The sequence below is a fragment of the Acinonyx jubatus genome, chromosome E2 (assembly GCF_027475565.1).
Source record: "Acinonyx jubatus isolate Ajub_Pintada_27869175 chromosome E2, VMU_Ajub_asm_v1.0, whole genome shotgun sequence".
NCBI classification, from domain to species: domain Eukaryota; kingdom Metazoa; phylum Chordata; class Mammalia; order Carnivora; family Felidae; genus Acinonyx; species Acinonyx jubatus.
In genome coordinates this window covers 17,624,039-17,635,368 of record NC_069396.1, presented here as the reverse complement: position 1 = coordinate 17,635,368, position 11,330 = coordinate 17,624,039, and the positions used below count along the sequence as shown (strand labels likewise).

The 11,330-nt window shown below is 49.2% G+C and overlaps 1 protein-coding gene across 1 annotated transcript in view; it reads left to right on the top strand.

Moving 5' to 3' along the window:
• Nucleotides 1-4,815: 4,815 nt before the first annotated feature.
• Nucleotides 4,816-11,330, top strand: part of CDH1 (cadherin 1) — an 81,749-nt gene continuing 75,234 nt past the window's right edge. The window contains exons 1-2 of the mRNA XM_015069392.3: nucleotides 4,816-4,984; nucleotides 5,868-5,982. Of these exons, the coding sequence (XP_014924878.2) occupies nucleotides 4,937-4,984; nucleotides 5,868-5,982 (163 nt within the window). The 5' untranslated portion in view covers nucleotides 4,816-4,936. The remainder of the gene's footprint in view (nucleotides 4,985-5,867; nucleotides 5,983-11,330) is intronic.

Here is an 11,330-nt window from a genome sequence, read left to right as displayed (position 1 = left end):
ACAGTGAAAAGATCAGTGGTTGACAGGAGTTAGCAGTGAGGCAGGGATGAACAGGCAGGCAGAGCACAGAGGATTTTGTTTTGTTTTGTTTTGTTTTGAGCACAGCGGATTTTTAGGGCAGTGAAGTGACTCTGTGTGACTCTATAATGGGGGATACATGTCGTTATACATTTGTTCAAACTCATAGAATTGTAATGTAAAGTTTGGGTGATTGTAAGTGTCAATGTAGGCTCATCACCTGTAACAAATGTACCACTCTGGTGGGGTGTGTTAGGGGATGCTATGATGTGTCAAGGGGTATTTGGGAAATCTCTGTACTTTGCTCTCAAATCTGCTGTAAACATAAAACTGCTGTTGGAACACCTGGGTGGCTCAGTTAGTTAAGCATCCAACTTTAGCTTAGGTTATGTTCTCACGGTTCGTGAGTTCAAGCCCCACTTTGGGCTCTCTGCTGTCAGCATGGAGCCCGCTTCTGATACTCTGTCTCCTTCTCTCTCTGATCCTCCCCCTCTTGTGTTCATTCTCTCTCTCAAAAATAAACAAATATTAAAAAATTTTTTTAATTATTAAAACTGCTGTAAAACAGTCTTTTTTTTTAAAGAGGGGTGAAAGGTGCAACAAGACTTGGTACAACTATAAAGTTTACAAATTAGGAAATTATGAAAATTGCAAAAAATAATGATTGGACCTAGATGATAGATACGTGGTATTTCATTACACTCTACATGGTACGCAGTATACTACCTTCTTTGCTTTGTGTTTGAAATAAAAATGTTTTTTGCAGACGTGAGTGGTTGAGCCGCAAAGGGCAAGGGCCGCACCCCTATCGGTTACCATTATTTTAACAGGAGGCTGAAGCTGGATATCCAGTCCCCTCCCATGTGTGCTGGCAGGCAGCCTGGCCCAGCAGAGGTTCCAGGAGCCCCTAAGACAGAGCCTCCTCTCTCCACAGTGTTGGGCGCTTGATCTGGCTGGAATTTCTAGCAATTTCAATTTCCCTGGGATTCCTCTCCAGCCAGCGGGGGGTTAAGCTCCTGTCAGAGAGGCTTGGGGAGGGGGTGCCCCTCTCAGTCTGAGTACCAGTATTACCACCGCTTTGCCAGGAGATGAAAGCAACCAGAGTGCCTGAGGAATTAATCATTAGCCTCCTGGCCGATCAGTGGCGAGGACACCCAGGAAATGAAAGTTCATCGGAGTCACACCCTGCAATAAGGAAACTTTATTGCTGTCCCAGTGATGGATGCCCAGTGAACACCGGCGGTAGGGTCTGTCATCCACCTGGAGCGGCTCCAGCAAGGCCTCTGGTCAACATTTCTTTTCACTGTAGATACTCGAAATTCTACCATTAACAGCGGACTGGCCTTCAGAGAGATCTAACTCCAAGATTTTGATTTTTCTTCCCCTCAGTTGAGAAGCTAATGAACGCAGTGGACCTTACCACCTGCACTGACAAGGTTGGATACAATCTCAGAGGGTACGTGGCCCTCCCAGAAGCCCATCCACAGACACCAGTTTAAGAACCTTGGGCGGAGTTTACTAGCTCCAAAGTTCTCATTCTTTTGAAAGGAGCACACCCAAGAGCCCTCTTTAAAATGCAAATGATCCCTGGGAAGGTTGAAAAGACTAACCAGCCTGTTTGAAAGAGTTTTTCCAAGCTTGGGCAGAGATAGCATAAGAGATTTTAATGGTGGGGTGGGAGGCTGCACAGGGGCTCACAATTTTGCCTAGCACTGGGAAGGGAATGTAGTGAGCCAAGAGTGCCGATAGCTAACTTTACAGAGCATTTACAACAATCTTGTGAATTAAGTGCTACCAGCATCCCCATTTTATGGATGAGGAAGCTGAGACTAGAAAAGGTCAAGTGACATGCTATGCAGTTAGTGGCAGAGGGGGAATTTGAGGCCTCCATCAGCCTAAGATCAAAGGCCATCCTTTTTTGATGGAAGAGGAAACAGGCAATTATTCACTGAGGGCCACAGTCACTCAGTGCTCCACTTCCATCCCCGATGTGTCCCCTCCTCACTCCAATAAGCTGAGAGCGGGCAGTGCTTCACGACTGTTCCCTGGAGCTTGAAGGACTTGCTGAGAAGTCTGAAGAGAGCATCATGCTGACCTGTCTTCACTGCCCCTAATTGTTTTCTAAAATCCTTTTTATTGAATTATCAGAGTGTAATGGAAGAGTCGATGAGAGTCGCTTCAGAGTTACAAGGCCAGGGCCTGCTGGGTGGAGAAAAGCAAAGCCCTAAAGGCTCCCCAGGCTGAGCAATGGTATAAAATATGTATTTTTACATAACTGGGAGAAAAAAAAGAAACGGACAAGCCACCCCGTGGGGGAAACGCCTCTTTCCGTATTTCCATTATCTTGTGTAATGCACAGTCGGGCAGGAGCCTCAGTGGGAAAGGAAATACTGGAGCCTTTTCCCTATAAGCCTCCTGGTGGGTTAAGAGGCAGAGAGAGCCAAGATGCAGAAATCCAAATGGCCTGGGCCGGTGCTCAGAAACCCATTAAAACCGTGGGGACAGGTGAGGAAACCCATTACAACTGAGGGGCCGGGTGGGGGAGGGGAGCTGGGCTGATTCCAAAGATCGCCTTGGTTGGCAACAATACCTCTCCTCTGGGCTGAGAAAGTAGTCTTGGTGAGCTCAGATTCACCTTTAGGTCTGCGTGAGGTATTCTAAACGGGGCCTCCCCAGTGAGGAAGGGGGACACGGGGCGATCCCTCCTAAAGAACAACCACCACACCAAACATTTACCGAGCAGTTGCTACCTGGTGCCAAGTATTCCCTAGTGATTTTCCTGCATGGCTTCCATCGACCCATTTATACAGATGAGAGCATCGAGTTGCCCAAAGTCCTACAGCTGGTGAGCGGCTGACTCCACACTGTTGTGTAGTTCTGACCGGGCTTAGGAGGGTGAAGGGAAACACAGTGTCCTTGTCAGGGTAGCCAAAGCATACTGACATGGCTGGCCTCTGGCAGTCGGACAGGGAAGCTATCTGACCTAACGTTTGCATGTCTGTTCTTTTTTTTACCCTAAAATTATTTCACTAAGGACAGAATTCTCTAGAGAAGGCAGTGGTGGCAAGAGCGTGGTGTTAAGAGCCCCAATCTAGGGATCTGGAGATCTCAGGTTCTAGTCTTGGCTTTGATGTTAACTTGCTATGGGACATTGAAAGTTATTTGCAGAGGTGCCTGGGTGGCTCAGTTGCTTGTGTCCAACTACGGCTCAAGTCATGATCTTGAAGTTCACGAGCCAAAGCCCTGCCTTGGGCTTTGTGCTGACAGCTCTGAGCCTGGAGCCTGCTTTGGATTCTGTCTCTCTCTCTGTCTCTCTGCCCCTCCCCGGCTCACACTTTTGTCTCTCTCTCTCAAAAATAAATAAATATTAAAAAAAAAAAGTTATTTGCAAATAACAGGCTTGGATAATCTTTAAAGGGTCTCTTCCAGGTCAACATTAAAAGACAGATTGAGGGGCACCTGAGTGGCTCACTTGGTTAGGCATCCGACTCTTGATTTTGGCTCAGGTCAGGATCTCCAGCTTTGTGAGAGCACATAGGGCTATGTGCTGACAGCTCAGAGCCTGCTTAGGATTCTCTCTCCCTCTCTCTCTGCCCCTCCAACCACTCACACTCTCTCTTTCTTTACCTCTCTCAAAATAAACATTAAAAAAAAAAAAAAAAGAGGACAGGTTGAAAACTCCAGCTCTAGCTCCTAGACAATCTGGGGTCTACACGCGGTGAAGCTGATAGAAAGAAGGGTCCTGGAATCAGAGCACCTCCCTCACCTCCTTGCCTCCAAATGTTTATGCCTCAGTTGCTTAGCAAATGAGAATAATAAAAGCTCTTGGGCTGTTTTGGAGATGATATTAAGTGAGAGGGTCAATGTTAAATGCTTGGCATAGAGCCTGGCTCAGTACCTTTCAATGCTCTGCACCTATTGTTGCTATTGTTATCCTTATCCTTCACATCTGTATAGAGCTTTTATGGTGCAGGAAACATTGGTCTTGTTTGTTTGTTTGTTTGTTTGCGAGAGAGACAGAGACAGCACGACTTGGGGAGGGGCAGAGAGAGAGAGAGAGGGAGAGAGAGAGAATCCCAAGCAGGCTCAGCACTGTCAGGGCAGAACCCCATGGGGGGCTGGAACTCACAAAACTGTGAGATCATGACCTGAGCCCAAACTAAGAGCCGACAGAGCCACCCAGTTGCCCCTTATTTATTTATTTATTTTCATTTATTTATTTTTTTTTAAGTAGGCTCCATGCCCAGTGTGGGATTTGAGCGCACGACCTTGTGATCAAGATGTTCTACCGAGGGAGCCAGCCAGGCTCCCCAAAACATTGGTCTTATTAATTGGTTGGCAACCTCACAACAACATAGGGAGGATTTTGTGATTAGTATTCCCATTTGGAGGGTGGAGAAACTGAGACTTGAAAGGTAGGTCCTGCCCAGTGGATTGATTTGTACACTCACGAACCTGTGGAGATCTGCAGTTAAGAAGACAGGACCCGATAAAGAGAGAAGTCCTTTCTGCCCCCAGGTGTTAGTGAGCCACCGCGCGGCTAGGAGGGAACTTGGTGGAAACAGGAATCCTGGAGCCCCTATTCCCTCCCCGGACTAGCAATCCATTGCTGGCCAGCCGGTCACCCGGTCGGCTGGAGGCTGCGAGGCGGGGTCAGGGGCGGGCCTACCGCCCCCAGCCCGCGGGGGAAGCCGAGACCCAGCCGCGCCGCTCATTGGCTGCGGTCCGCAGGTGTACCCTCAGCCAATCAGCGCTGTGGGGGGCGGTGCCTTCCAGGCTCACCTGGCGGCCGCGACGCTGCCCGGCTCAGTGGCGTCGGGAACCGCAGAGCACCTGTGGGTTCGCGGAAGTCCTGCCGTACTCTAGCCCGGCCAAGCTCCGCGGGACCCAGCCCGACCCGACCTCTGCCCGGCCCGCCATGGGCCCTCCGTCGCGTAGCGTCTCCGCGCTCCTGCTGCTGCTACAGGTACGTCGCGTCCCTTGGTTTTGCGGGGGACGCCTTCCGGCCCCACCATCACGCGCCCGGCCCCGTTCCTCTCTCTCCTCTCGTCCCCTCTTCTTCCAAGAAAGTTTAGGTCCAGGAATGGCCTGGAAGCTGCGCCGCGCTCTGGGCTCCACGGAGGTGGGAGTGGGAGCGGGTGCGGGTGGAGAGCGCGTGGCTTTGCCCACTCCCTCGCGCAAATACTAGAGGTGGGGGGCGAGCCTCGCTGCGGCTCTGGGGACTCCGAGCTGGCGGAGGTAGAGGCTGGGGGCGGGCAGTGGGGGGCGTGGGGCAGGGTGGGGGCCGGGGTACAGAAAAGGGGAGTCCCGCTGCAAGTCGGGGGAGCCAGGAGTAGTGGAGATGACCCCTGAGGTAAGGAAAGGGAAATCAACAGAAATAAAAGCACTTGCCTATAAAGAAAGGCTCGTAAACAGGTATGGGGCGCCGTGGGTTAATAAAGGGCTCAAAAGGTGTTGGGGCGCCCCTCCGTGTGAGAAACTAGACTTAAGAGTGGGAGTGTTCCCAGCATAAGGAAAGTGAAGTGGGGAACAGTAAAGTTGCCTCTAGTGAAATTAAAAAGGAGAATGCAAAGAAAGGAGTGGTTGGTCGGGAGGAGGTTGACCCAGCAGGCCCCCTCTCCCGGGAGTACCTGGGAGCTTGGCGGCAGCAAGTTTCGGAATGAAAGAGTTTGGCGTGGCTGCCTGCCCTGGGGGTTGGGGGTGAGGGTGGATCCCTCCCACAGGCCGACGCTGGGAGCAAGGGAGGGGCGGCGCGGTTGGTTTCGGTGTGGGCAGGAGGCGACCCCTCCTCGCCGGGGGGAACCCCCCTCCCCCGATCACCCCGGTTCCATACCTTTCCCCTACTCCAGGTCACATCAGGGCTCTGCCAGGAGCCCGAGCCCTGCCGTCCTGGCTTTGGCGCCGACAGCTACACGTTCACCGTGCCCCGTCGACATTTGGAGAGAGGCCGAGTCCTGGGCAGAGGTGAGGACGTACTGCTGGGGTCCCGAGCTGGGTGCGGTGGGAGTGGGAAGGGTCCGAGAAATTGCTCCCACGGCTCTGGGCTGGACCGCGCAAACCCTTTTTTCCTGGCTCAAATGGCACCCCTTTGGAATTTACACAGATGTAACGATCTAAACTTTTACTGTGGTTGAGAGAGCTATGGTATTGGTAATTATGTTGGGGGGGGGGGGTGCATTTTTTAGAGGCCTTTAATGTGTGTCAAATTGTCCTGACCACTTGAGAGTCTGTCATTTCAGGCTGCTAAAACCTGATGTGTGGGGTGAGGGGCGGCAGTAATTCCCGTTTTGCAGATGAGCAAACGGAGGCTCAGAGGGTGGAGTCCACTTGCCCCAGGTCTGCCAAGCAGGAATTTGAACTAGGACTGATTCCCAGGCCCCATTCTGCACCATCTCTGGGATGACTGAGGTGCCAAGGGTTGTGGCATTTGCTCAAAGAGATGAAAACATTTTGATACACTTACTATTCCCCCAATGAATAATGGTTTAAAAAACAAAACAAAACAAAAAAAAACCAAAAAACCAGTAGCTGTGACTCAGGAATGAAAACACACACAATGTACTTCTGGGCCTTATCACTGTGATAATCAGGATTCTAGAGTTAGCTTTATTTCACTGTTGCCCAGAAATGAGAGAGCAAGGGAAGCTTGGTTTCTCTTCTGGTTTCATTGATTCCCAGATGCTTATTTCCTACCAAACGATTTCTTCCTCTTGATTTCAGTTGATTGGGCAAGTATCATAAGTATAAAAGAGACACTTTTTAAAATGAGAAATCACCCACAATTCCCCTGAGGAAATTCACTGCGTTTATTCTTCCAGTCTTTGGCCACATGAAAACTTGAGCAATCACGCTGTTGTGTGAAAATTGTTTGAATTTTGGAAGTTGTTCCAATAGTGGGCGGCATTCCCTCCCGCCCCCCCCACCCCTACCTCCACCCCCACCCAAACAGAGAAACTGCAGCTCCATTGATTAAACATACTTGGTTTTCTGAGCCCTGCCTGTGTTGTGTGGAGCTTTCTATGAAGTGAGAAAGGAAGTGTCTGATTTTGCAGTGGGTCCACCATTAGTCGATGGTTGACAGCTTGCCCAGCCCTGTGCTGGGTAACTCAGGAATGAATTGAAGAGATATGGAGACACTCCAGCCTGCTGTTGGTATTTCACGTTCCAGCAGATTATGGAGAATGCCCCAGGACCCGCTTAGAGGGCACTGTGGGACATGGGCATTCAGGTGCCAAAGAATGTGGGTGGTGTGGGATGTTTTGATGAGTATCAGTTGGCAGTGAGGGCTGCTGGCTTCTTGGAGGAGGCAAAGTTGACCCGGCCTTGAAGATTGGGGCAGGAGTTAGAAATTGGGGGTGTGCCTGTGTATATGGGGGTGTTCCAAGACAAGCGCCGGTCACTTTGTTTTCCCGTACCAAGGCTTTTGGTAAGTCCAGATGTGAGTTAGTCTGCTTTTATCACTCCTGCACCCCTCTTCCCCAGACAAGCTCTTGGTCTGACCAAGAATATTATTGCATAATAATATAAATATTACCATTATTATTAATAGCAGCCTATTCCTTTTGAACCAGACTCTGGGGCAAGTGCTCGATTTTATCCCACTTAATATTCCCAAGAACTGGGGCGCCTAGGTGGTTCAGTCGGTTAAGCGTCTGACTTTGGCTCAAGTCATGATTCCCTAGTTTGTGGGTTTGAGCCTCCCATCCAGCTCTGTGCTGTCAGTGTGGAGCTTGCTCTCCCTCTCTGCCCCTCCCCCACTTGCACTCTTGCTCTCAAAAATAAACATTAAAAAATATGTATATCTATTCCCAAGAATCTTATGAGGGTAGGCACTGTTGTTATTTCTATTTTGCAGGGGAGGAAATTGAAACGTAAAGCAATTTAGTAATCCGTTCAGAGATCCACAGCTGGTCTTTGTCCTGTTCTCTCCCCCTCTCAATCATTTCAAAAAAAGAGGTGTTTGGAGAATTAGTGTCCATTGTGCAGTAAACGTTGTCTTCCCTGTGTGCCTGAGAGAGCAGAGGTGTTGATATAGCAGGACCCCGAGAACAGGAGGAGGTGGTGATGGAGATGGGTCACAACAGGTGGGAAGTGGAGAGAGAGGCCTGTGGTGGTGAGCTTGGTGGGAGAGGCAGCTTCTGAAAGCCGCCTGTGTGGCTGGGTTCAGTGTCCTTTATGTCCAAGACCCGTTCCATCAGCAGATTTGCTGACATTTCACCGTTTAGACCTTCCTCCGAGTCCCGTGTGGAATTACCCCAGGACGGAAGTGCCCTTCTGGTAAAATCACACATGTGACCTTAGAAGACTGGCTTTGTGACTTAAAAAGGCAGTTAGGATTTAGGGTGGTGGCCTCACTCTCTTTGGACCCTCCAGGGAAGTGGAAGGATGTGACATTAGCACCAGGTTTAAATATTCGCTTCACGGGAGTTTGAAAATAAGGAACCTGTTACTTTTTGTCCACCGTTTGCCATAGGGTGTCACGAATAGGGTTTGACCGAACTCAGGGGACCCTGGAGTGGTTTGCTGGGGCGATTATTGTGCTCTGTGAGATGGACGACCCCACGGCCTCGGCCTTGAATTTATGTCTTTGGTAACTCTCCAGGTTCTATTCTAGAATAGAGAATGTTTTAAAAAACAAACAACTTTAAACCAGTTCTCTAGAGTTTGAGAATTTTTCTTTTTTCTGGCATAAACTGGTTTGAGAAACCCCGGCTATTTCATATTGCCTTCAGCTTTAAGTTGATTGAGGGGTGAGCTGCAAAAAGCAGACAGGCTTGGAAACCAATGGCTTCTTGCTTTGCTTCACCGCTTGGTTTCAGGTGTACAGGGCTTCTGTTTTGGGTTTGAGCTCTGGCTCCTTGATGGATTGACCTAGCTCACAAGCACCCACTTGTGTGGATTAAATACATCCATTTCCCCCTTTCTAAAAGATGTGCTGAAAGGTGGTAGAAACAGGGTGCAGGCCTCCTAATTAAACTGGGCCTAAAAAAAAACAAATACGGAAACCTGCTTTGGGAATCTCCTTACATCATCAGACACCCACTCCCCTGTCCCTCAAACTCATTCAGTTCATGATTACTCACATCTGTGACAAAGGTTAATGTCAAGCTCACCGGGGAAGGAGATCTGGGTCCTCCCAGGTCCTGGGCCCTGTAAGGCTAAGGAAGTCTGGCTGCTGCTCCCCCTGGGGCCTGCCTGCCGGACCTGTGCTGCCTCTGCCAGATGGTTATGGAAATCCCTGTTTGCTCTCTAGAGCTTTTTATTGGGTGAGACTTTTCTTCCGAAATGCTCACCTTGGTGTCTGTTACACATTCCCTTCCAAGTGTAACCCCAGATAAGCCAGACGCTGAAGCAATCACCTCTCACATCTCCCAGGAGCTGCCAAAATCCTAAAATCCCCGAGAGGCACCTGTCACAATTCAGACTTTGAGTTTCTACTCTGCTTCAACTCCCATCTCTTTTTAGGGCTTTAGGCCTTCAAGGAGGGGAATGAAGTCTGTATGGCTGGTCAGGAGAGTTTGTGAGTAAGCACATCAAAGGTCCAGGTTTGTCTTTCAGCTCCTAGCTATGTGACCTTGGTTAAAACGCTTTATTTGATTGGGTCTCGGTTTCTCCACCTGTGAAATGGGGGGGGGGGGGGGCGGGTAGTAGTACTTAGCGGTTTGTTGTGAGGATTAAAAGGCATGTTTGTTTTAATTTGGCTAGCCAACAAGTAAGAGTGCCAGCACTGGGCTAGACTCTGGGGTTACAGTAATTAATAAAGCAGATCTGGGCTGAACATAAGAGAGATGATGTAAAGAAACAGGAAATATTAAATGGTGCCTCATATTCTTAGCACAGAGTAGGCACTCAAATATTATTTTGAAGAAATGAATGAATGTTTATTACCCCTCATATATTGGCTTATTTTTTCCCCCTCTCAAATTCTTTGGCCTCAGGCCCGTCCTAGATCTAAATGGACCAGAAGAGTTGTCAGTTAGAACCTTCTAAGATGCACGTGAGCACTGCATGCCCAGTCTGTGCTTCTAGAAGCTGGGCTACCCCATAAGTGTGTCCCAGGATTACAGCGTGCTGAGTGATTCCTTCTGAATGCCAGAGGGCAGAGGCGGGAGCCCTCAAACCTGAATCTGGAAGGGGAAAGGCAGCCATTTTTAAGTGTTTTTCATCTTTGGTCAATTGAAAGAAATTCCTGTGGTGGCCTTTCGTCCTTTCTCTGCCTCTCTCTCTTGCTACTTCAACTTTATCTTTCATACACTTGAGCTCATGCTTGCTGCTGTCCAGAGGGCTTTAGCCACCTTGTTTTTACACATTTCCTCTTCGCCTTCCTTCCTCTTCTCTGCATCTAATCCTCCACCCCCCCTGCCAAGGCTCTGGTGGCATATTTCCATCATTTAGAAGGTTCTTGAGTCACACTGCCTAGATTGAAACCCAGGGAATGTCCCTTGCCACCTGAGGGGAGGTCGGCCAAGGACCTTATCCTCTAAGCCTTAGTTTCCTCATCTGTAAAGTGGGCCTAACAGTACCAGGTGCTCAATGAATATTAAATATTAAAGCCCCGAAGTATTTGGTGCCTTCTGCTTGCGTCTCTCCCATGTGATTTACCTGTGGTTCAGAACTTTTCCCTGTGCTCCTTCCCACCCCGTAAACCAGCCAAACCAGTTTCCTCACTCTCCCCGATTCTGTGTTAAAGCAAACACTGCTCTGCAAACAGTGACAGACCAAAGTGCCCTTTGCTAGGAGAGGGAATTTGGTGACAGTCTTCTTGTTTGCCTCTGCCAGCAGACTCCGCGGTGGGGCTGCCTGTGGACCTGCTTGTGACTATTGTTTGCAGATGGAGTGGGAGGGGTGGGGCAAGGAGTAGCTGGGGGGTGGGAAAACAAGATGACCCTGAACTTGTCAGCTTCTGCCTGGTTTTTAAAATTATTTCATGGGACACCCGGCTGGCTCAATCAGTAGAGTACGGAGGTAGACTTTTGATCTCGGGGTTGTAAGTGGGTTTTTGTTTGTTTGTTTATTTATTGATTTTGAGAGAGAGAGAGGAGAGAGAGAGAAAGAGGAAGAGAGAGAGAGAGACAGGAGAGAGAGAGAGAGAGAGAGAGAGAGAGAGAGAGAGAGAGAGAGAGAGAGAATACGAGCAAGCACTCTCACCATCGGGAGATCACAACCTGAGCTGAAACCAAGAGTCAAATGCTTGTTCGACAAAGGTGCCCTTTTGGGTTGTAAGTTTGAGCCCCACGTTGGGTGTAAAGATTACTTAAAATCCTTAAAAAATTTAAATTATTTTATAATACACATGCTGTAGGATACTGTGT